Source organism: Panulirus ornatus, chromosome 18, assembly GCF_036320965.1.
Source record: "Panulirus ornatus isolate Po-2019 chromosome 18, ASM3632096v1, whole genome shotgun sequence".
NCBI lineage: Eukaryota > Metazoa > Arthropoda > Malacostraca > Decapoda > Palinuridae > Panulirus > Panulirus ornatus.
Window position 1 is genome coordinate 51,153,374 of NC_092241.1, and position 27,131 is coordinate 51,180,504.

Here is a 27,131-nt window from a genome sequence, read left to right on the forward strand (position 1 = left end):
GGCACGGAATACGGAAATTGGAGCATAATTTTGACATTTGTTGTGGTCGTTCGAGAAGGATCGAGAAGGTGATCGTCTGCCGGGCGGGGTAGACAATAGAGGATCGTACTGTCTCCAGGATCCCTTACGAATGGTGGGTAGAAAGAACTCTAGTAGCATTCCAGGCTTGGTATAGACATTATAAGCGATTGGAATCTTCAAGTCACATTGTTTGTTGACATGAGTCAGGCCGTCGGCGGTGAGGTGCAGTGAGGAAGACAGAGAGAAGGAAGACACCGGGTCAAACAAGGGAATTTAAGAAGAGAATATTGGCATCGAGACAGAAGGAAGATAAAACAAGATGACGGCGGAATCTGTGCTATCCATCCAGGGCAAACGGTCCTCCGGTACCTCCGTCAGGACCGAAAATGGTCAGTCCACCTCCCGCGTGTCATGCTTATTTTGGACATTGTTCTACTTAACTATTCTCACCCCAAATTTAGAATGCTGAGGGTACTTTTTTTTTTAATATGATTTTGTTTCCCAATACATTTGTTCAGCAATAAACCCCTTACCATTCCCAGCCGAAGGAGTTACATAAGAGCTGGCCATAATTGGCCATGTTTCGTGAACAATTAAAAAAAAATGGAATTTTTCATCAACATGTTTGTCTTTTTTTTTTGGAGCAAGTTATATCTTTCTTATTAACTCCGCCTATCGTTCGTGAGGCACAACATCCTCTCAGTTCACTGGTGTACACCCTGAATGTGTCTTTGGTGTTGAGAAAGAAAAGAATTAAAGGCTTAATTTTTCACGTATCTCCTAAAGTTAATCTGTCAAGTGGTACCATCATACAAATGCTTCCATTGCACCTTAATTACAAGTTCAGTGGGGAAAAGGAGTGGGTTAAAGTGTAATTTAGCTTATCATTGGTATTTGTTTGGGATATTGATTTGGTCAAAGTATCACAAGAGGGACGTGTGTTCTCTAGGATTTGTGTTCTACTCGAATGGAATCGTTTTTTCTCCTTTAAATGATGATTTATGGGTAGATTTTCCCTTTTTCATCTTTAGAATAATTTTTTTATATATATACGTTAAGGGGAGGGTTATGGGGTAGATGGAAAATGGTTGGTTTGATGATGAGTTATGTAAAATATCAGCAGATATGAAAACAACAATAATCAGCTTACTTTAATGCCTCAGATGTCTTCTGTTCAGTTATTGGTGAAATTTGATCATTATCAAAATGTTTGCTTCACGAAACTGAGCTACGAACCATCTGCTTCAGAAGGTAAACCGTGAGTTCAAATGTCTAAATGGATAAAGGTTAGGTTTGATATATGATAATACACAATAAAGTACCAGCTTAAGAGCACCTCAGAAATAACCTGCGGACGATGGTAAAGCATGTATTTGAACCCCGTACGCTTGATACGTCTGTGTTTCCAATGTAGTTCATATATTTCTGTTTTAAATAGGATAAGGTTAGTTACTACAAATTGTGCAGTGCTTTGGATTAGATGAAGATTTAGGGGTAAGGGCATGTTGTACTAGCAAATTCAGTGTAAATGATTTATTATTACCTATATACTAGAAGAGGAGGGACACCTTAAGGGTCCCCAAATAATTATCAACCAACTTCATACAAAGTAAAAGAATGTTTGAAAATGACTATCCTGGTGCTTTCACAGATTCTGTTTAACTGTACTTGGTCTGTACGGCATAATGATACCTAAATGGCATTGATTAATTGAAATATGTCAAACACAAATGTATTAAGTTTATTGCAGTCTTATAGTATAATAAAGTTGTAGACTTTATCAACACGCCCATGGCAGTCTTGTTCCATGGTTGAAAAGACAAAGGATCGTGTCAAAAATCTAGATTATTGCACATGACAGCTAGACACTGAGTGTGAACGAATGTGGCCTTTTTTGTCTGTTTTCCTGGCATTACCTCGCTGAAGCGGAGGTAACGATGCTGCTTCCTGTGGAGTGGGGTTGTGAGAAGAATGGAGGAAGGCAAGCAAGTATGAATATGTACATGTGTATATATATATATATATATATATATATATATATATATATATATATATATATATATATATCTGTGTATGTGTATGTATATATATGTTGATATGTATGTGTATGTGCATGTATGGGCATTTTTGTATATATATGTGTATGTGAGTAGATGGGCCATTCTTCGTCTTTCCTGTCACTATCTCACTTTATGCGGAAAACCGATAAAGTATATAGATTATAAATAAAATGGCACAAATGGCATCAGTTGGTTGTCTTTATAGATATTCATCAGCAGTTAGCACAATGCTCATTCATGGGTGTGTCTAGTATGTCTTCTAAAATGTTGAACATTATGATATATCTTAAAGGTTAGGGAAGCCATGTAACATTTTCATAAGTTCTGTTATTTTTTTTTTTTTTACAAATGTTTCACTTTTGTTCACATTAACCATCTCATTGCATGTTCTTTCTGAAAAGGTAATTCGTTCAAGTGCAAAAAAGAATTTTCCCCATTTAGAGTATATCATGTTATTGAAGATGTACCTAAAGAGTAATACACTTTCCTCCAAATTGGTGTGGGAGAGTCTCAAATTACTGGAGGTCAAGTCCTGTTAATGGTATGAATTTCTTTATTGAAGTATATGATGACTTTTTTTAGCCCAAGTGATTTAATTCTGCTTAAACCAAATCACATTGCACCTTATATTTTTACTAGGTGTGATTTCACACATCCCTTGCATATCATTTTCATATTTTTTGCATATTTTATACACATTATTTATATTTTATTATACTTAATCTCCATTTACCGCATTAGCGAGGTAGCGCAAGGAACCAGACGGAAGAATGGCCCAACCCACCCACATACACACGTATATGTATAAACTCCCACACACGCACATATAGATACCTATACATTTCAACTTATACATACATATACATACACATTATTTGTTTATTGACTTATTGTTTACACAGTCATAACATTAATTTCGTGGATGTTTGAAAAAGTACCATTGTTTTCTTCAGAAATATAAACAGTAATACAGAAGATTTTTTCTTTTACTGCAGCATTGTTTACGATAGTTGCTCTATACTTCTCATTTTCTGATAATTCAGGTTTTTTATACACCTAGCGACATAAGTGGATAAGAAATGAAATACATCAGCTGGGAATTTAAATGAGGGCTCGAAGATTTAAACTTGTGATGGCGGCATTGTGTATTGTACTTTTTTATACCATAACAACGGCATGGTGCATTTTACTGTCCAACCATAATAGTGTCTTTGCACATTGTACTGTGTTATACAACAAAAGTGGTATAGTGCAGTGAAATGGTTAATTAACCCCATGTTTTCCATGATAACCATAACTTTCACCATTATTGTGTAATTTAGTATTATGGAGTAAAAGGTGGTGCCCTGATTCATGCTTTGCAACTTTTGTTTTATTCTGCAGACACTATGATACCATAGGAAAACAAAATTACAGTTTCAAATTTAGTTTATGATTAGCTAAGCTAGTAAATTCTACCAATATGCTATCTGTAGGTCACATTACAGTCTGTTTAGGCTCAAATTTAATTTCATCTTGGCACAAGAGGCATGGAAAACTGAAATTGCCAGCTACCTCAAAAGTCCAAAGTTGCCTGATGAAAGAAAAAAGTGTATATTTTCAGAGCCCAAAATCTCAGTTTCCTCTCCTGTACACCACAGGCCTTGGTATGGCAGTGGAAGTTGTTGGTGTATGTAGTTTGTTGATTTATATGCTTGATTTGTTTCATTATGGCTGTATGAAAGAAAGTGGTTAGTATTCCATAAAGTATAGTTGAGATTTTCTCCCTTTATAATCTAGGATTTGGTTAGTTTCATGTACTTTAGGTTAAGTTACAAAAGGATGTTCTTACCCCGCTTTTCATCCTTTTTATCAGTTCATGCCATATAAAACACATAGGACAATATCCACTGCCTGATTAAAAACCTGGACAGTTAAGCTTTATATAATTATTTTCTTTGCAGTCATTGCAGCCAGCTCAGTTGCCAACATTGTCAAGAGCTCATTGGGTCCAGTCGGGCTTGACAAGATGATTGTTGATGACGTTGGTGTAAGTATCAGACCACAGTTGGTTTGTGTAGTGGTTGTGCCTGAAAGTTTTTTAATGGGCAGTATTGCAGTAGTTTTATCTCAGGTATGTGTTTGGATTAAAAAAACATAGGTCAACGCTTCTGAAAATTTCTTTTGCCTTTTGTGATATTGAAAAAGGTATAGGCAGTCCTTACTTAATGCTCTTAATTGGTACCAGAATTGATAAGAGGAAAACCACTAAGCAGGAACTATTTTTCGTTAAGTGATAACCTGAATAGGTCTAATTCTTTACCACATTCCTTGTTCTGCCATAAAAAAACATTAAATAGAATAGGTGTATTTGGAGATTGAACATTATTTATTGCATAGATGATTTGAAAGGGGGCCAAGTGAGGATATTCCCTCAAAGGTCCAGTCCTCTGTTTTTAACGCAACCTCGCTAATGCAGGAGATAGCGAATAGTATGAAAGAAAGAAAGATGATTTGAAATGATAGTCTGTTTTACACAATGTACAGTATGACTAACATAGATGAAGATAGCTTGCCGCTTAAATCTCTCATGCCACCTCCTGCTAGCACCATCTCTTCCAGGATTCTCTTTAGATCCTCATACAGGCTCAAATCCTCTGATTAAGCAGTGAGCTCAGGAGAGATATGGTATTGAGTTGTATCCTACCATTGAAGTGTATTTGTACCATTATTGGAGCTTGCTGCATAACTTAAAGTAGATAAAGAGGCTGTAATCCTATCACGATCTTTTCTTTTCTTTGCATTTTATCAAATTGTCCTCACCAGCCATAGAGAATGTTTTACAGACCTCAGATTAGCATTCATGTACTCCAGCAAATATGATTATGCCCAGTTTAAGGACCAAGAGCATTTTAGCAAATAGCTCTGAGCATGTAAGGATATCATTATAAAAAATCACAAGCAGTAGGAACTTGCACAGTTATTTAGATATTACTGCAAGTGATCCTCGAATATTCATCAAACATGTTGGGAGTTGTTATTTGGTTATTACTTCAAGTGATGCGTAAGTAATCTTCAGACATGTTGGAAATTGTTAAATACATATGTATTGAATACTTTGTATCTTATTTGGGTAAAACAAAAGTTATGCATTAAGTCTAATGTGACTTCTGTAGTTACCTATTCATACATTTTAGGGAGGGGGTTTTACACTCGTGGGACCCCCCTTTTGGATGATGATATTCTCAATATTATATTGTTTTGGATATAAATCTTTTGTTACATTTTTTTAATTGTGATGTGTCATTTGTGTAGTTATAATTTCTTAGGTGAAGCTTGCTCATTCATTTTAATATGTGGGTTTCAGGATGTGACAGTGACAAATGATGGGGCCACCATCTTAAAGTTACTGGAGGTGGAACATCCAGCTGCCCGTGTCTTAGTGGAGTTGGCACAACTACAGGATGAGGAGGTAGGAGCTCTCTGCAGTATCGCTGATCTTGGCTACCATAAACATCATGTGACCTAAAGTTTATCTCATAAAGTCGAGTATAAAATCATTACCTATCTGGAATCTCATGTATTGTCTTTTGCTTTCAAACTGTTTTCAGCACATGAAGGAGGAGGATCATCGCTGGATCCATAAATGCTTTGTCTGCACATGTTTAGTTGTCAGTCATATGTACGAGTTTAGCTTGATGTTAACAGCCTTAATGACCCAAAAGCCCAGACAACCTTCTGACCATTAGCAGACATTACATTGACATAATGTACTACATTTTAATGGATTTACAAATGCTGAACAGTTGTTTGACCCCCTTGTCTTAAACTTCATTCCACTAGAAATAAACTTCTGAAACTATACTCCCGTAGTATGTTCAGGTCACAATTTCTCATATATGCTCCAGACGCCATCCATCTCTTCAACGTTACAAATGTCATTTCAGCTTATCACAGGTACCTTTGTTCCTGGAGTGCATCTTGCACACAGAACACACTGAAAACCTATTTTTCAACTGCTCAGTCTGTGAGATAGAAAAAAAAAGAATTTCCTTCCTTCTAGTGTTTTTAGTTTTACAAATTCATAATACTGGAGGGGTTGATGTCCAGCTCCTTGCTGCCTCCACTCTCAGTGACCCACATGTATAGTATACTTCCATATTCTCATTTCTGATTTCTTCTTCCACACTAGGAAGGTTTCATCAAGAACAAGTGAACAACTGCCTCATTTTCAGACATCCATACATAATGTACTAAAACCAGAGCCTTCTATCCACAGCCAAGCTCTGCAGGGTATTCCATGTTTTAACTTGACCCATAAATATTACCTGGCTAAGCCCACTGACAGCACTTATCTATCCCTTATACCACATCACATCATTTTATCCCACACATGCCTTTCATTGAGATGTTCAGGCTTTCCTTACCCAAAGTCCTCTTCCATTCCATCCTTACATCATCTCCTTGGTCTCTCCCTCCACTTCATACATGTAGATCCTCTTAGTTAGTCTTTCTTTACTTTTGTTTTCTTCTTTTCTAACCATTTTGGCCCACTCTGGTCAGTTTTCTGTTCAGATTGTGCATATTACCACACCTTTCTGTTACACTTTCATTTCTAACATGTCAACCTGCCTCATACTATATAGTATATGTGCAGTATGAATTGTCTTTAGGTTTTTCCTTTTCAACAGGTCCACCCACTTTCTTCCTTTTGCAATGAAGACCCACACATACTCTTCCTCTTTAACCAGCTTATGAAATTTCTCTTTAGAGTCTACTGCCAGAGCTGTGCCGTCTTTAAGCAGCAACTGATCCCATCTTCACCACCCCCAGCATACTAAAGACCTCCTTGCATTCACTTCCCTCACCACCCTGTCTGAATTACTTCACACCAGTATGAACCCACACCCATGGAGAGTGATTGTAGGCATACCTGTTTCAGCATTGACATAGTTTATCCATTTCATCTACCAAGTAATGATAAACTGTGCCTTCATGGTTTGAAAGTGTTGTTTTCAGTTTGATATTGCTCTTCAGGTTGGTGATGGGACGACAAGTGTTGTCATTATTGCTGCTGAGTTGCTGAAAGCTGCTGATGACCTGGTGAAGCAGAAAATCCATCCCACCTCCATCATTGCTGGTTACAAGCTGGCCTGCAAGTAAGTCTTTTCCTCTGTATTCGTGAATTTTGGGGATATTGCTCATTTCAACTTGTTAGTTGGCATTGGTCATTGTATAGTAACACTGATAAGTTAATACAGTGATGCATATCATTCTTGAAGTCCTGGGAACATTTTTACTGCATACATATGTTTTTAAACATAACTGCCTGTAAGTTAAAAACGAAAAATAATTGCTAGATTTCATTCCTTTTGAGTATTTATGACCAAACCTTCTTTGGCAGAGAGGCTTGTAGATACATCCAGAACAATCTAACCATCAACACAGATGAACTGGGCCGGGATTGCATTGTTGCTGCTGCACGAACAGCCATGTCATCTAAGGTTGGTATAGGAGAGTAAAGGAAGCGACTTTATAGTTTAAGGGAAGGGATATTTGTAGCTTTTGACAGCATTTTAGCATATGTGACAGTAAATATCCCAGAAATAGAATAAGTGTAGTGACACATAGACTGTTCAAAACAACAAAAGGAAAGCAATACAGAATAAAGAAATATAGCTGAGATGTTGAAAATTTTAGTTAAATGTGATTTAATTGTTGTCTTGTCCGGACTCTCCAGTTTCTGATTTTTAAAGTTGGTAGAATAAGGAACAGATCTTGGCGTTAGCTTCATGTATAGAACAGTGAATAATGGACTAACAGAGAGTAGAGAGTAGTTGAGGAGATTGATGAAAATTATGAAAGTATGTTAGACTCAACGTGGTAGTAACTAATCATGTGCCTGTAAGAGATGGCAGGGTAATAATATTTTTCAGTAACATATGGCTTTCTTTTGAGATGGTGAAGTAGATTTAACTAGGGTATTACATTTTTTTTTTCCAAGGAAGGAACAGAGAAGGGGGCCAGATGAGGATATTCCCTCAAAGGCCCAGTCCTCTGTTCTAAATGCTACCTCGCTAACGCGGGAAATGGCGAATAGTATGAAAGAAAGAAAAGATTACATCATTGCATTATCGAAATAACTCAGTCCAACTGTGTGAATGTGGGTGAAGTGAAGTGTGGCATAGCTGATGATGACATTTGTGAATTATGTGTCGGTACTTCTTTTGTATCAAGACAATGTATTTCATAGATGAGATTTTCCCAAAATAGCAGGGCTAGTGCATAGTGCAAGCCCAGAAGAGGTAAGTGAATTGATACCAAAGGTAAGCTAGAATTATATCTTGAAAATTATGAATGTAGACAGAGGGAAGTTTTCTAAAGGAGTTAGAAATAGTTGAAGCACCAAATACAGGGAATTGTCGAAAAAACGAAAATGGAAATAATGGGTAAATCAAAGAAAACAAAAAAGATAGTAGGTGTGGAAGGAAGAGAGGAGTTGGAAGAAATATTAGTAACACCTGACAGAAATAATGGAAGTGCTTAGAAGACAAAGAAAATATGGAGGAAGTGGTCATTGGCTTAGAAAAAAAATCCAAGAATTTTTCTGTGAACAAGGCAGAGAAAAAGCTCTAATTTGACCATTGATAGAGGCTTCTAGCAGGTTGTAATGAGTCGGTATTCAGCTCTAGAGATGTGAAATATGTCGTTTATTAGATATATAGTCATTTTTAAAAGAATAACATCTTAGATGTTGAAGTAACTGAAAAGGGCATGTAGCAATAGAGAAATTGAAAAATAAACAGCCTCATAACTAGAAGAACAAAGTCAGTAGCAGAACTGAGGCAATGATTATTAATGCAGAACCTAGAGCATTACAGCTTAAACCCACAAAATAGCTCATTTCATCAAATTCAGAAAGGAGGAGTCAAGTTTGTGTGGCACTAAAGTAGACCTGTAAGTGTGACATCACATAGTCAGATTTCTCAAGATGGCAGACTTGAAACACATCACTGCCATTTAACAGTGTAGTTCCAGGAACTGCCTTATGTGCTTACATCCACACTTTATCTGTCAAGTGTATTGCACCAGAACAGCCCAACAGAACTTTCAATGGTTTCTCCCGCCACTTCATGTGCTCTGGTTCAGCCTTTTAACAGCATGCCACCCCTTTTATAGCAAATCATTCCAGTTAGCTTTGTCTAATATACACCTCACACCATTCTCCATGTTCAGGTTCCAGTCACTTGCAACAATTTTTGTTCCATCCTTCCATCATGTCCTCAGTCTTACTCTTCTGTCTACTTTTGACACATACCCTCTTAGTCAGCATGTCTTCACTTATCCTTTTCATATGTCCAAACCATTTGAGCACACCATCAGTTTTCTCCATATTTTTTTACTTCCACACCTCTTTCTTACTCTCCTCACACTACATATTATTCTCAAATATTTAATTTCCAACAAATTCACCCATGTTTGTGATTTTTTTTTCTTAAGTTACATTACTGATAATAGTATATTGTCAAATCACTGTCTTTGTTCTCTTAGGCATTGACCTCTTTCAACACTTTTCTCGTTACACCCAAGAGCTTATCCTGTTACCCACATTGTGGTTTACTTCAGCTCACATGATTCCATTCTCTTCCAAATCTGCTTCTAATATCAAATACACTCCACTTCCTTTCCCCTGCTGAATGTAATAACTATACAATTAGTAACATTACCTCTCCTCTTTCTGTTTACTCTCCTTCAATCTCAAACACCAGCTTCTGCATTTACCCACTCAAATCTGCCACCTGAGACTTGCCGTCAAACAGCAATTATGCTTTGTACTGTTAGGGAGACTGTGCATGTAAGGTTAGAACAAAATTTCTTAATCTGATTGTTTTTAAGACTGACTACTGTCCTCAACGTTAGAGGATTTACTCTTCTAGTTGTGTTACCTGAGATATATTTTCCCTCAGGTGATCTCCATTGACAGTGATTTCTTTGCGAATATGGTTGTGGATGCTGCCATGGCAGTACGCACTTCTGATGGCAAGGGAGGTTACAAGTACCCCATTAAGGCTGTTAATGTCTTGAAGGCACATGGACGTTCAGCCAGGGAGTCGGTCATCGTCAATGGTTATGCGCTGAACTGCACAGTGGCATCACATGGTTGGTTTTGCTTAGTATTTTGAATTTTTATGACACATGCTTGCAGAAGAGTATGTCCTGTGTGGTCATCAGTGTTGTTTAACCATGTTATGATTAGAGCATCACATGGAAGGAAAAGTATTTAAGGGGCGCATAACCATGGTTGAGGCGCATAACCATGGTTGAATGGAGCGGTAGCTTCCACAATATTTGTATGAATTTTGCTGTTAATTGACTGAACCAGGGCATATGAAGGAATCAGGGGAAACTTCAAAATGATCTGTCAGGATTGACTCAGGATGTTGGGAACTGATTGTAGTGCACTATGCATGACAGCTAGAGATTGGATGTGTGTAAATAACACTGTTTTGTGGCACTGCTCTGTAGCTGAAAGTGGCTAACAGATGTGAATGAAATGCATTTTTCTTTGTTGAATCATTGAGGTAGTTGAGCAAAACTATAATTGATTATGTAGGAAAATATTGTGAATATTGCAAGTGAGGGCAAGAGTGATATGACTGAAGGAGCCAGTCTTGTTATAGTAAAAGTAGATTTTGATATGATGCAGAGAAGAGATGCAGGGTGTGAAGAGTTTTGATAAATGTAAACATGGTCTGGAAAGCCTGTATGATTGAGTAAATGTTCTGATTCATAGATTTTAAGATGAAGCAGGGGGCTGGAAATCCTCCCCTCCCGTTTCATAATTTTCCAAAAGAAGAAACTGAAAAGTGGACCAAATGATAATATTTCCCCTAAGGCTCAGTTCTCTGTTCATAACGCTTCCTCGTTAACATGGGAAATGGCAAATATGTATGAAAAAATATATATATATGTCTGTATGTGAACATATATGTTGATATGTATGTGTATGTGTGTTTGGACATATGGAGAGAATGAGTGAGGAAAGGTTGACAAAGAGGATATATGTGTCAGAGGTAGAGGGAAGAAGGAGAAGCAGGAGACCAAATTAGAGGTGGAAGAATGGAATGAAAAAGATTTTGAGGGCCGGGGCCCAAACATACAGGAGGGTGAAAGGCATGTAAGGAATAGAGTGAATTGGAATGATGTGGTATACCAGGGTCGACATGCTGTCAGTGGACAGAACCAGGGTATGTGAAACATCTGGGGTAAACCAAGGAAAGGTCTGTGGGGCATGGATGTGGGTGGGGACCTGTGGTTTCAATGCATTGCACATGACAGCTAGAGACTGAATTTGAACAAATGTGGCCTTTTTTTGGCTGTATTCCTGGTGCTACCTCGCTGAAGCAGGCAATAGCAATGCTGTTTTCCTGTGGGGCAGGGTAGCGACAGGAATGGATGAAGGCAAGCATGTATGAATATGTACATATGTATGTATGTAGTGTCTGCGTATGTGTATGTATATGTTGATATGTACATGTGCATATGTGAGCGTTTATGTATATTTATATGTATGTCTATAAGAGTGGATGAGCCATTCTTCGTCTGTTTCCTGGCACTACCTTGCTGAGGCGGGATACAGTGATTATGTATAATCATGGTAATGATGATAAAGAAACTCAAAAAGGTAGCAATTCTTCCCCAGAGAGTAGTGTGCTCCAGCCCGTCTTCTGCCTGTAGGGTTTAGGTTTGGACCCCAGTACTGCACAGTGAGTCCTAGTAAAAGGTTCATGCCTATTTGCACTAAATGCATCCCTTGGTGTTGATGAAAATTTGATTAAAAAAACAAGTTACTGTGGAAACTTAACACAGAGGTCGAGTTTCATGCAAGTTACTAAATAAGTTTTGTTCCTAAAGGATTAGAAATTTACATTCAGACTGTATTTCTGGATCATGGCCTTTGCAAAATATTAGTAGATTTTTATGTGACAACAGAATAACACTCAGTTTGTTTAGATAGGTGGGACATTCGCTTTAGCATAGCTCAGGTCTTGATGTAGATGTAAAGTCCAGTATGTCTTTTACAAAAATATTATGTCTTCCACAGCAATGACCAAGAGAATCACCAATGCCAAAATTGTCTGCCTAGACTTCTCTCTAAACAAAGAGAAGATGAAGCTTGGTATCCAGGTGATAGTGAATGATCCAGCCAAGCTGGAGGCCATTAGACAGCGGGAATCTGATATTACAAAGGTGAGCTTGAAGGTATGACAGAATTACAATCCACGCAAAAGCAAGACCATAGGACAATCATCAGCTGCCAAGCAATCACAAATACTGAATACCTGTGCAGTGAAACAAAAATATGTTCTGCACTCAGTTTTTTGTAATAGCACTAGACCTGTCCCACCCAAACCTCCCTATAATGTATTATCAACTACAAAAACGTGTGTGTGGGTGGGTTGGGCCATTCTTTTGTCTGTTTCCTTGCGCTACCTCACTAATGCGGGAGACAGTGACAAAGAAAATAATAAATAAAAACAAAAAAGAAATAAAAAAAACCCTACCCCTGCATCACCCTTAAGCACACTGTACTAACAGATCATACCTTCCCAGCAAAGATGACACTTGCAAAACATGCACACAGTAATGATTCAACAAGCAGTAAACAGCCACTTTCCCATCTCACCCTTATGCTTCAGTAGATGTATGTCCATCTGGAACTGCACTTCCCTAAACATATGCAAGTTTTGCTTTCGTATGTTTGTTTTAGACACCATTCATCTTTAGAACATTACAATCACAGGTTCACAGTATCAAATGACCCCTCATGCTAAAGATATAGTTTCCTGAAGACACTGAGTATGTACTCATCAGTTATCATGCACTTGCTTCAAACAGAGGTACAGTACACTGAGCACCCCATTGCTTGACCTTTGGTCCCACCCAGTGGACATGGCCAGCTTTCTAAGTACTGCAGGAGCCATATAGAAGGGGATCCTAGGGCTGCACTGAAAGTAAATTGTGTTTAATCTGTATGATGGAAGACTGTTAGTGACAGGTTATTAGCTATCTTTTTTTATTTATGTTTTCGCTCCAATTCACTCTATTCTTTGCCCTCCTTTCACCCTCCTGCATGTTCAGGCCCCGATCACACAAAATCTTTTTCACTCCATCTTTCCACCTCCAATTTGGTCTCCCTCTTCTCCTCGTTCCCTCCACCTCCGACACATATATCCTCTTGGTCAATCTTTCCTCACTCATTCTCTCCATGTGACCAAACCATTTCAAAACACCCTCTTCTGCTCTCTCAACCATGCTCTTTTTATTTCCACACATCTCTCTTACCCTTACGTTACTTACTCGATCAAACCACCTCACACCACACATTGTCCTCAAACATCTCATTTCCAGCACATCCATCCTCCTGCGCACAACTCTATCCATAGTCCACGCCTTGCAACCATACAACATTGTTGGAACCACTATTCCTTCAAACATACCCATTTTTGCTTTCCGAGATAATGTTCTCGACTTCCACACATTCTTCAAGGCTCCCAGAATTTTCACCCCCTCCCCCACCCTATGATCCACTTCCGCTTCCATGGTTCCATCTGCTGCCAGATCCACTCCCAGATATCTAAAACCCTTCACTTCCTCCAGTTTTTCTCCATTCAAACTCACCTCCCAATTGAATTGACCCTCAACCCTACTGTACCTAATAACCTTGCTCTTATTCACATTTACTCTTAACTTTCTTCTTTCACACACTTTACAAAACTCAGTCACCAGCTTCTGCAGTTTCTCACATGAATCAGCCACCAGCGCTGTATCATCAGCAAACAACAACTGACTCACTTCCCAAGCTCTCTCATCCCCAACAGACTTCATACTTGCCCCTCTTTCCAAAACTCTTGCATTCACCTCCCTAACAACCCCATCCATAAACAAATTAAACAACCATGGAGACATCACACACCCCTGCTGCAAACCTACATTTATGTTTTTAAAAGAAGTCCTATCCCTGGGGATAGGGGAGAAAGAATACTTCCCACGTATTCCCTGCGTGTCGTAGAAGGCAACTAAAAGGGGAGGGAGCGGGTGGCTGGAAATCCTCCCCTTTCTAAAAGAATAGACCATGGAATCAACAATTAAGCCTACGAAAAAATCCTCCTAAGCTTTTTTGTCTTCTTGCCTTAAAAAAGTAATAATGCTTGAGGAGAGGCTTCCCAGCTTCTGATTTCTGTCCTTCTGTCCCTCTTAATTGCCTTTATGACACAGGATATCTGTGGATAGTACTCTTTCTTCACTACATGCTATGACTATTTTTTTCATAATTTGTTGTTTCCCATGTTAGTGAGGTAGCACCAGGAAACAGACAGAGAAAGACACATCCACTCAGATATACATATACGCACATGCACTACATATATTTAAATCTACATACATATATATCACTCAGTACCTTCTCTGATGTACCCACCTTCCACATGCATCTCTTGAACATGTCATCACTGCATTCCAAAATACCTCCCATTCGTCACCCTTTCCCATCACTTCATTTGCTCTCACTTTTTGCCATTCTACACTCAGTCTCTCCTAGTATTTCTTCACACAAGTCTCCTTTCCAAGCTCACTTACTCTCACCACTCTCATCTCCCCAACATTGTCTCTTTTTTGAAAACCTCTACAAATCTTCACTCTTGCCTTCGCAAAATAGTGGTCATACATCCCACGAGCTGCCCCTCTTAGCACATTTACTTCCAAAAGTCTCTCTTTTACATGCCTGTCAGTTAATACACAATCTAATAGTGCCCTTTGAGCATCTCTGCTACTCACATACATATACTTATGCATATCTTTCTTTAAATCTGGTATTCCCAATCACCAGTCTTTTTTCAGCATAACTCAGCAAGTTCTTTACCTTTTCCAGTCATAACACAGAATACTCCATGCACACCAATTATAACTTCAACTGTCACATTACTTAATTTCACATTTAAATTGCCCATCACTAATACCCAGTCTCATGCACCAAAACTGCTGACACACTTCCTCAACTGCTCCCAAAACACTAGCCTTTCGTGATCTTTCTTCTCATGGCCAGGTACACAAGCAACAATAACTATCCACTCAGTTTCACCCACATCAGTCTAGAATTTACTTCCTTACACTGTATCACACTCCCACAACTCCTGCTTCAGGAGTAGTGCTACTCCTTCCTTAGCTTTTGTCCTCTCACCAACTCGACTTTACATCCAAGCCATTCTTCCCCTTTACGCTTGAGTTTCATTTCAGTCTGAGCTGGAACATTCAGCTTTCTTTCCTCAGACGTACAACCATTCTCTCCTCTCGTCTCATCTTGGTTACATTCTGACAACCTAATCTGAGCTTTTGAGGAGAATGAACATTCCCAGCTTGGCACCTTCTGTTTCCTCTTGTAGAAATTGAAATACAAGAAGGGGAGGGTTTCCAGCCCCCCCCCCCCTACGACAAACGGCAAATACGGAGATAGAATTCTTTCCCCTTGTTGCTGAAATTGTGCAGTCTTTCCAAATTCCTCATGTCTTAGTCAACCCAGCTGTCAGATTATGACTTTGCTATGTATAGAAAAACATTTACAACCCTGTATGTTTCATATCTATCTGTCTCATTTGCATTATATTTTTTTCATTCAAATAACTAGCAGCCAGAATAATTTCTTATCTGTGTTTGATGAAATTACTGAAATATCTTTTATCTGTCTTCTAGGAACGTATTGACAAAATCCTGAAGACTGGTGCCAATGTAATCTTAACAACTGGTGGTATTGACGATCTTTGTCTAAAGTATTTTGTTGAAGCTGGTGCTATGGCTGTCAGACGTTGCAAGAAGTCTGATCTTAAGGTATGTATTTGCATGGGTGTTTTTACAAAACAGATGGGAGTTGAATGCAACTTATATGATGGGCATACTTAGCAGCTTAAAGGTTCCTCAGAGGAGTAAGGATGTTAGCTTCTGTGAGGTGAAACCCCTTAGATTCGGTTTAGTCTGCTTTGATGTTTGGGATAATAATATTGATGATTTTTTATGGTTTATTGATTACATTACAGCCACAGGCTGAAAATTTATGCAAGATACAGTTGGGTTATGAAGGGAGAGAGTTTCAAACAGGCAGTCTTTACGGAAACTTATGAGTTATTTGAAATGTTAAATTTATTAGAATAGGGCTGTTCTTGTAGCAGTCACATGGGCTTTATGCAGTTGTTTAGTTGGAATGATTAATTCACAGTGAATGAATTAATCAAATAAGTTTTAGATATGGAATTTAGAATTTAAGATGAAAGCAGAAATGGTAATGGAGTGTATATAATCATCAGGTTTGAAGATAGCTTAGACATAAGTAAAGAATGGTTATTTGAAGAGAGTGCATGCTTTATCATTTTTCTTTTTTCTTTTTTTCTTTACAGAGAATAGCAAAAGCTACTGGAGCAACTTTCCTAACTACCTTATGCAACCTAGAAGGCGAGGAAACCTTTGAAGCAACCTACCTTGGAGAAGCCTTAGAAGTCTCCCAGGAGCGTATCTGCGATGATGAACTCATCCTAATCAAAGGGTAAATTACAGTGCTGTGTTCTATTCTTTGAATTGTTTTCTTGGAGATTTTATAATGAAATTGAGGTTTGTTAAAGCTAAGAAATATTTATTAACAGTTATTTGAGTTGAAAGGTTGTGAATTAACAGTGAGAGATAAGTGATTACTTGTAGAGTAACTGACACAGAAAGTATGCTTTTGAAGTAATGATATGAACTACTAGTTAAAGTAGACCTTGTGTAAGAGAGAATGATAAATGATTGGTGTGTAGAGTTGAATATTGAACGAATGCAAAAAAGGACTCTTAATATCCTTAATTGCCTTTCCTGCTTTTGTAAGGTTGATAAACAAACAAAAACTGTTTTCACACATCCAGTCGTATCATGTATGATGTACCGAAACTAGAGATAGCCTTGACTCAAGCCTCATGGACTACCTGAACTGCTTTGTCTTCCTAGGATTAGCCCATTAACATTATGTGTCCCACTGTGCAACATCACTCGAGCTCTTTCTGTTCAGTGGTTACTTCATATCCTCCAGAATTATCAGGCCACAGCAGTCATCTTTCCATATCCTCCACCTTCCCTTGCTGCCTTTGCTTCAGAAACATAGATGAGAGCACATAGGAAAAACTTTAAAAGTCTAAGGTGTGCTCTAGATTGATTGTTTTCATCTGTTGGGGATGAGAGAGCTTGGGAAGTGAGTCAGTTGTTGTTCGCTGATGATACAGCGCTGGTGGCTGATTCATGTGAGAAACTGCAGAAGCTGGTGACTGAGTTTGGTAAAGTGTGTGGAAGAAGAAAGTTAAGAGTGAATGTGAATAAGAGCAAGGTTATTAGGTACAGTAGGGTTGAGGGTCAAGTCAATTGGGAGGTGAGTTTGAATGGAGAAAAACTGGAGGAAGTGAAGTGTTTTAGATATCTGGGAGTGGATCTGTCAGCGGATGGAACCATGGAAGCGGAAGTGGATCATAGGGTGGGGGAGGGGGCGAAAATTTTGGGAGCCTTGAAAAATGTGTGGAAGTCGAGAACATTATCTCGGAAAGCAAAAATGGGTATGTTTGAAGGAATAGTGGTTCCAACAATGTTGTATGGTTGCGAGGCGTGGGCTATGGATAGAGTTGTGCGCAGGAGGATGGATGTGCTGGAAATGAGATGTTTGAGGACAATGTGTGGTGTGAGGTGGTTTGATCGAGTAAGTAACGTAAGGGTAAGAGAGATGTGTGGAAATAAAAAGAGCGTGGTTGAGAGAGCAGAAGAGGGTGTTTTGAAATGGTTTGGGCACATGGAGAGGCTCAGATTGATTGTTTTCATCGTAAGGTAGGAAGTTGTGGTTGGAAGTAGCAGTGTATGAATGAGTTGCGACTCATGTATATGTATATTTTTCTGCATTTGCTTTATGAATTTGTTTAAACTTGGTGACTAAAAGATTTAGATTCTGTTGTCTCATAGTTATTCAGTCAGTTGTATGGTGAGATGAGTTGAAGTTTATGAAGATCTAATGTACAGTTGAAGGTTTGTGAAATTGTAATAACCCAAGAGTTAGTTAGGCACAATGTACTGTTTTGGATTAAAAGTGATTGTTAATCTATTTAGAGGCATGCACATCAAAGAACTGATGTGTTATTTTTGTGGAAGCATGTTCAATTTAGCACACTGAACATAAATTGGGTGCATATTTGAGTGAGATGAGAGGGTTCATGCATTTGATCTAGTAGTAAGGTATGGGAATGACATTAGATAGTGATGTGGTAGAGTTTGCAGTGCCATTTAGAAACAAATCTTGTAAGCTTAAGTGGAAGATTAGAATAGGTGGTGAAATATAGTAAGCTGAAGTGGAAGATTAGAAGAGGTGGTGAACTGTAAGAAGAGGTTAGAGAATTTAAGTATTTGGGATTTCATTGGTTGTCACATTGCACTCCTCTTACCTGGGTCATTGTCTCCTCTCTCTGTTAGAAGAGGTTAGAGAATATAACTATTTGGGATTTCAGTGATTGTCAAGTTGCACTCCTCTGACCCATGTAGCTGTCTTTTCTCTCTGCTTCACCCCCATGTAGACAACTGGTATTCTGTCCACAAACATACTGTCTCTCCTTGTCATACATAACACTTGACAGCTGTAACTCTTATCTCACACACTTCAGTCTTCATAACTCTAGATTTTCATGTGATGAGCATTGTGCACTATCCTTGCCTTTGGCAAAATGGTAGGAGCAATAGATAGAAGCAGTTGGTAGGAACATTTAGGCAGGAGCATTAAGAAGAGGTGGTAGTAGGAACATTAGGCAGGAGCATTAGGTATGAGCCTATGCAAACGCTGTGGTAGAGTTACCCTAGAGGCACTAAAGGCTTTGAAGCAGCAATGGAGTTCCCTAGTTATGGAGACTGTTGCTTCAGCCAACCCCTTGAGGGGGTCTCAGGAGGGAGCAGGGATCAAAGATGTAAATAGATAGATTGGCATTGTGAAAATATGGCACTTTTGGAAGAAGAAATAAAAGAGAGGAACTTTGATTTATCTTATATGAGAATTATGAGAGAGAGGAATATGACTTTGTAAGACAGCCTAATTATACAAGCAGGTCAAACATACATGTGAAATGTAACAGAAAGTTCTAGAGCTGTGTTGAAATGACTTTTCGAAGGGTACTTGTGGGGTAGTTAACACAGCTAAGTAGTGATAGATTGTGTAGGAAATACAGGATGATAGAGAGATAGTTACAGGCTCTGTATTTCATAATGTTGGTCAAGGGAAATAACTTGAAGTTATGATAGTAAAAATATATATACATAGGACTGAGGACAAAAGAAATGAAGAGGAAGACAGCTAGCAACTGAAGAAGGGGAGATTAGGAAATATGCTGGGAGAGGACCCAGGAAGATGTTAGGGGAATGGAGCATAATAGGGTGGTGTGTTTCAGTAGAACAAAGACATTTCTATCCTCTCCCCAAAGAGGACTTCCCATGGAGAACAGTTATCAAGCAGATGGGCGAATAGATAGGTAGGTCAAGTAGAGTTATTCCTTGATCCAATTCAATTCCAGAAGAACCTTGGCATTGCAGTTACTAGTTTACTAAGTTCTTACTTTATTGTAGTTGCCTAGAAGTAAGCAGAGTTATGTATTGGGCTTCATCCTTATGAATATGCTGGTAACCACAAGGGATATGAAATACGAAGATTCAAGTGCTTCCATGATATTTTCACATCATCAGGAATATAGAGATATTCATTATCTCTGTATTCATGAAGATGTGAATTTATGTGAAGGCTCTCAAAATGTTATTTTTCATTATCCCTGTAGCTACTGGAATATTCTTGATTTTTTTTTTTTTCTTTTGTGCATCCTCATGAAATGTACTTTTTTATTTCAGACCTGGTGTTCGTTCTGCTAGTTCACTTATCTTGCGAGGCCCCAATGACTTTTACTGTGATGAAATGGAGAGGTCTATTCATGATGCCTTGTGTGTTGTAAAGAGAGTGCTAGAAAGCAGTGCTATCGTATGTGGAGGTGGTGCTGTGGAGGCTGCACTTTCCGTATATCTTGAGAGTTTTGCCACCAGCCTAGTGAGTGTTGTCTTTTAAGTTAATTCATTTTATGTTTTTTTTTTTTTTTTTTTTTATACTTTGTCGCTGTCTCCCGCGTTTGCGAGGTAGCGCAAGGAAACAGACGAAAGAAATGGCCCAACCCCCCCCCCCCATACACATGTACATACACACGTCCAGACACGCAAATATACATACCTACACAGCTTTCCATGGTTTACCCCAGACGCTTCACATGCCTTGCTTCAATCCACTGACAGCACGTCAACCCCTGTATACCACATGACTCCAATTCACTCTATTTCTTGCCCTCCTTTCACCCTCCTGCATGTTCAGGCCCCGATCACACAAAATCTTTTTCACTCCATCTTTCCACCTCCAATTTGGTCTCCCTCTTCTCCTCGTTCCCTCCACCTCCGACACATATATCCTCTTGGTCAATCTCTCCTCACTCATTCTCTCCATGTGCCCAAACCATTTCAAAACACCCTCTTCTGCTCTCTCGACCACGCTCTTTTTATTTCCACACATCTCTCTTACCCTTACGTTACTTACTCGATCAAACCACCTCACACCACACATTGTCCTCAAACATCTCATTTCCAGCACATCCATCCTCCTGCGCACATCTCTATCCATAGCCCACGCCTCGCAACCATACAGCATTGTTGGAACCACTATTCCCTCAAACATACCCATTTTTGATTTCCGAGATAATGTTCTCGACTTCCACACATTTTTCAAGGCTCCCAAAATTTTCGCCCCCTCCCCCACCCTATGATCCACTTCCGCTTCCATGGTTCCATCCGCTGACAGATCCACTCCCAGATATCTAAAACACTTCACTTCCTCCAGTTTTTCTCCATTCAAACTCACCTCCCAATTGACTTGACCCTCACCCCTACTGTACCTAATAACCTTGCTCTTATTCACATTTACTCTCAACTTTCTTCTTCCACACACTTTACCAAACTCAGTCACCAGCTTCTGCAGTTTCTCACATGAATCAGCCACCAGCGCTGTATCATCAGCGAACAACAATTGACTCACTTCCCAAGCTCTCTCATCCCCAACAGACTTCATACTTGCCCCTCATTTTATGTATAGCATGTTATTTTTCTGTTGACACCTTATTAGAGAAAGGAAAAGCTGATGTATGGTAAAGAGTTAAGTATTATATAGTGTTTAACCCTCATTTATCCATTTATGTTGCTTATGTCAATTAATTCATTTGTCCATGCCTACATATGTTTATCCATTTGGTGTATCGTATATGATATTCACAATATTCCTGCTAGTATGTGTGAAAATAACATCTAGCAATAATGGTATATCAGTCTCTTACTTTAGTCACATGCTGAAGCAACTGCTAATTTTTGTGTTCATTGACATGCCGTTTAGGAATTTTTTTCTTTTTTACATTCTTAAAGTCTTGCACCTCCACGACTCCTTGAGAATTCAGCTTTCCTTACTCTATCTATTTATAATTGAAATCCCCATTATCATTACCATCTCTAAGATTGCTTATTTTACTACTTCATGTACCATCTTGATTGTTCCATCGTTGATATCACTGTGTATGTGGTCTGTATCATTGAAAGTCTTTGGAGGATTATATCATATCACTACTACTGTGCACTTCTTTTATATTGGTTACTTCTCCTTTTGTTTATTGTCAGAATGGGCCATCTTCCACTGTTTCCTGAAACTTTAGCTGTCTTTTATTAAGAGGGCCATTTATTGTCAGAATGGGCCATCTTCCACTGTTTCCTGAAACTTTAGCTGTCTTTTATTAAGAGGGCCATTTATTGTCAGAATGGGCCATCTTCCACTGTTTCCTGAAACTTATAGCTGTCTTTTATTAAGAGGGCCATATATTGTCAGAATGGGCCATCTTCCACTGTTTCCTGAAACTTATAGCTATCTTTTGTTAAGAGGGCCAAACCTACTATCCTTTACCATCTTTTTCCCATCATAATATCATATACCTTTATGTATAGAATAGGTGAGATCTCTTTAGTAAGCTGTTTTGTCTTCATGACTCAAACAATATTAGGTGTACTTTCATTTATATGATTCATGAACTGCATCTCATTACCATCCGCTACCAATCTACCAAATTTTCAATTTACTATTACCATATTTTAACACTCGTGTTGATGGAGCTGCTCCATCCTCTTGCCTTAATTGGTGTCTCCTGACTGTACTCTTTGCTTTCTTCCTTCTCTTCTTTTACATATTTATGAATTACATACATATGAAATATGTATGCACTGTATAATCGTATTTAAATGAAGTTTGCTTTGCTCTGATACAGAGTTCACGAGAACAGCTGGCTATTGGTGCATTCGCTCAGTCCCTGCTAGTGATCCCCAACACCTTAGCTGTTAATGCTGCCAAAGATGCTACAGATCTGGTGCCCAAACTACGTGCCTACCATCATTCATCGCAAGTCAAAACAGAACATTCCCAGCTTAAATGTTATGGTTTGGACCTGCTGGAAGGTGAGATGTGTTCATTTCTTTCAGGTCAATTTTTTAATTTCTTTTTATAACCCATGTCTTTATAAACATTCAGGACAATTTGTCTTCCAGCATCAAGTATATTTCCTTCATTTATTAGAGTTTAAGGAGGAGCTTAATAAGAAATTTGGTTGGACAGAAAGTCTAGCAAAAAATGGTGGTAGAAAATGGAGGTTCATTATGTAGATATTCCTTTCATACTTGATTGCTGTTTCTCACACTGTCAAGGTAGCACCAGGAAGAGACAGAGAAATGCCACATCCACTCACATCCATTCTGTAGTTGTCTTGTTGTGTAATGCACTGAAACCAGTTTCCTATTTACATCCAGGACCTATAGACCTTTTGATTGTTTACCCTGGATGCTTCACATGCCCTGTTTCAGTCCTAATTAACAGCATAGCAACCTTAGTCCCACATTGTTCCAATTCACTCTGTCCTGTGCATGTTTAGACCCGATTGTTCAAAAAAAATTTTCACCCATCATTCCATCTCCAATTTGGTTTCCTCTTCTCTTGTTCCCTCCACTTCTGACTCATATGCAGGGTATTAGGTTGCTTTATGGGATGTGTGGAGGATATATGGTTTAGGGGGACACCTGTTGGATGGTGTAATAGCCTTCTATAGAAGAGCAAATGCATGTGTAAGAGTGAATGGAGAGTTGAGCGAAAGTTTTAGGGTACATTTACGTGTGAGGCAGAGCTAATTGATGTTACTGTGGCTTTTTGATATATGTATGTGGATGGAGTGATAAGAGAGATGGAAGCAGAACTAGGGAAAAGGGATGCATAGATGGAGTTTGGCAGTGAGATATGGTGGCTAGTGACAAGCCTGTTTGCGGATAATACTGAGTTTATTGGGGATGAAGAGGAGTTGCAGAAGGTTTTGTGTTTTGTGATGTGTGGAAGCACAAGCGATTGAAGATAATAAAAGTAAAAGTAAGATAATAGTGTTTGCAAGGAAGTGGTGAAAGTATAGATTTTATAAAACCATATAGTAGTGAAGGAAGAATACTAAATTGTGCTTTGGAAGAAGTAGAGAATTTTAGTATCTAGAAGCTGTCTTGGATAAGAGCGGTGATATGGAAGTAGATGATGGAGAGAGCAGTACAAGGTAAAAAAAATCATAGGCTCCCTTAATAGAATAATGATGGGTAGAGGTGTAAATATAGAAATGAAGAAAGTTTTAAGGGACAGCATAGTCCTCCCACCCCTGACCTATGCAGCCAAAACATGGACATGCAGTGAGTCACAGAGGTCAAGAATCCAGGCTGTGGAAATGAGCTGTTTAAGAAGAGCATGTGGTGTGACGAGATGGAATGAATAAAGAAATTAAAGGGTATATAAGAGACGTGGTATGGCAGGGAATGCAAAGTGAATGAATTGTGGAATGAATAAAGAAATTAAAGGGTGTATGATAGATGTGGTGTGGCAAGGAAGAGTGGTAGCATGGGTGAAACATACTACTTCGAGGTGGTTTGGGCATGTGGAAAGAATGCAAGACTGGGAATTTACAGGGAAAGTGTATGATAGAACAGTTAAAGGGGTTTGTGTGAAAGGAAGACCACCTATGACTGGCAGATAGGATGGAGGAATACTGGAGGGAGAGAAATAGTGGAAGAATGCATGGAATGGTATATGCAAGGGAGGTATGTAAGGACAGGGATAAATGGAGACTCTTTTACCGTAGCCACCCCATGATGGGAATTCCTGGAGGGAAAGGCCATTAAAGATACAGATAGGTAGAGAGATAGGTATTAGGTTTAGCAGGGTTGAGGGACAGGTTATTTCGGTGTTAGTTTGGATGGAGGAAAATTGAGCAAGTGAAGTGTCTTCGATACCTTGGGGTGGACATTACAGCAAATGGAACCATTAAAGTAGAAGTGAGTCGTAGGGTAGGTGAGAGGGTGAAGGTTCTTGGGGTGCTGAAGAATGTTTGGAAGGAGAGAACATTATCTAGGAAGGCAAAAATGGGTATGTTTGAAGCAATGGTAGTCCCAACATATATAGATGCGAGACTTGGGCTATAGATATGGCTGCACAGAGGAAGGTGGATGTGATGGAAATGAGGACAGTATGTGGTGTGAGGTGGTTTGATCAAGTAATGAAAGGGTAGAAGAGATATGTGGTAATAAAGTGTGGTTGAGGGCCGAATGGGATGTGCCTGCTTGAATTTATCTGTATGAATTTTGTCACTTAGTGGTTTATTTATAAGATTAGATGCATGGGAACAAAAAGGATATGTGTTTATTAACTTGCCTTCAGGTATTTTTTGATTTTATAATGTTTGGGTGTTTGCTTTACAGGTCAGGTGAGAGACAACAAAAAAGCAGGTGTATTTGAGCCTGCATTAAGCAAGCTGAAACAGCTTAAGTTTGCCACAGAGGCAGCCATTACAATTCTTCGCATCGATGATATGATTAAGCTGGAGCCAGAACAGAGTCAGGAGAGTGGTTACCAGCAAGCACTAAAGTCAGGCCAGCTTGGCAATTAAACTGCTGGTGTAGATGTGTTGTGATGCTCCACAATGAGCTCAGATTTCTCTTTAAAAGTTAGTTCCTCTTCGTCAGAACAAAATTGCGCACATGTAGTAAACTTCTTGGATGAAGCAGTCCAATGATTGATTTTCTGATGTGGTTCATGGACACATTTAAACAGAAAATTTACAATATCTAACACTTTTAACAGGAACAGCCTCAACAACATCACTAGCAATTAATGATGTTTTGTTTCCACATGCTAACACAGTTTTGTTACCATGGTTATTCAGTAATTTATATTGTAAATGCCTTCTCATGGGCTAAGAAGCTTTGATTCCATCACTCATTCGTATTAATCTAATATGCATGGTTATGTAAAAATGGTTATCCATCAGTGATCCATTTCTGGTCATGCTAACTTTTGTTTAACTGGATCAATGCCTTTGTAATGAAATCCTGCTGAAGATTGTTGTTTTCTTGAAATCCTCATTAGATAAAACTGGTGAAATGTAGGTGCTTCTCCATCCCAAGGGATAATGGGAAAACAGAATTCTGTTTTTGTATCTTCTGCTTATTGCATAAGGCACCAAATTGGTAGGAGCAAGGGCTGAAAGCTCATTCCTCATGCATTATCACTTTCCACAAGGAGGAAGGAGCAAATCAATGATTTTCATTAGAAGGTTGAGATGTCTGAATGTGCATGTTACCATTGTAACTGAGATGGAAAATAGTGAGACATAAGTAGTATGTTTGATCAGAAAAAGTTGAATGCTCTGGCTTTGAACAAGTTAAAATTGCAAGGGTAGAATGCTTAAGAAATTTTTAAGTACACATTGATGTCAATTAAACAACAAGCAAAAAAAGTGGTGACATCTATGATGTCGAATGAGCTATGGAAATCTTAAACAGGGTAAAGAAGTAAATTCAAGGTTGGCGTTGGATAAAATGAAAGTAGACTATGAGGATGAATAATTGTTGGCGAGTTTGTACTGAAAGGTGAGGAATGAAGGCTGGATTGCATTTTAGATGAGTCAGTGCATAGGGAGTTTTGCTGCAAGGGATTTAACCATGGTGTCAGGGATATAAAAGTAAGGGTATGTTACGTGGAGAATGATAGTATAACCAGGGAACATGAGGTTTCTGGTGTAACTGAATATGAGGAAAGGGTATGTTCGAAGCAGAGCTTGAGCATTTAGGAGGGAGAGGCATCCAATGGATGAAAAGTGATGTGTTATATGAGGAGCAATATAATATTTCTGAGCTAAGTGCATATGAAGCAGCCCTGATACCCGAAAGTTTCCTTTTCTCCATCCTTCCTTCTCCTCAGTATCCTCATTCCCCTTGCTACTTCCACTTCTGACACAGAACCTCATTGTCAGTGTCTTCTCAATATCTATATTTCTGAGGCAGTTCTGAACCAAACTGGATATACTACCACATTTACTTCTGTCATTCATACTATCAACCAATCTTACACCAAGTCATATTTCTGAGGCAGTTCTGAACCAAACTGGATATACTACCACATTTACTTCTGTCATTCATACTATCAACCAATCTTACACCACGTCACAATTCTTTTAATTTGCTAGCACATAAACTAGCAACTTGTACCCACAAAATGTCAAGTCTGTTGTATCATCTAACAATCCTTTCTTTACTCATACAGACACTGACATCTTTTTCATGCTCCTTACACATTTTTTTCCAAATGCAATTTAGACAAATTGCATTTTCACAAGTTTATGGGTTTTTTTTCATTTAGACATTTCCATCATGAAAACAACCACAGAAATTATTATGATTTTATTTCAGTAATGAGAATTCTTTCAACTTTTATGACCAAAAGCAGCTGTTCTGCTAATAAAGGCAATGATTACCTGAATTGCCACTAAAGATGTTACGAATCGACGGGGGAGTCAGGCATGCTTGATCTGAGAACAGATATCTCCAGGAAGT

The 27,131-nt window shown here is 38.7% G+C and overlaps 1 protein-coding gene across 1 annotated transcript; it reads left to right on the plus strand.

Annotated features, from left to right (window-relative positions):
* Positions 1-209: 209 nt before the first annotated feature.
* CCT1 (chaperonin containing TCP1 subunit 1) lies at positions 210-25,638 on the plus strand. Its single transcript, XM_071673161.1, has 12 exons — positions 210-410; positions 4,025-4,110; positions 5,428-5,532; positions 7,098-7,219; positions 7,465-7,564; positions 10,028-10,220; positions 12,166-12,311; positions 15,810-15,944; positions 16,508-16,653; positions 20,001-20,193; positions 22,490-22,676; positions 24,999-25,638. Exons 1-12 carry the CDS (start codon positions 341-343, stop codon positions 25,184-25,186), a joined length of 1,671 nt encoding a protein of 556 aa, XP_071529262.1. The 5' UTR covers positions 210-340; the 3' UTR covers positions 25,187-25,638.
* Positions 25,639-27,131: the final 1,493 nt, after the last annotated feature.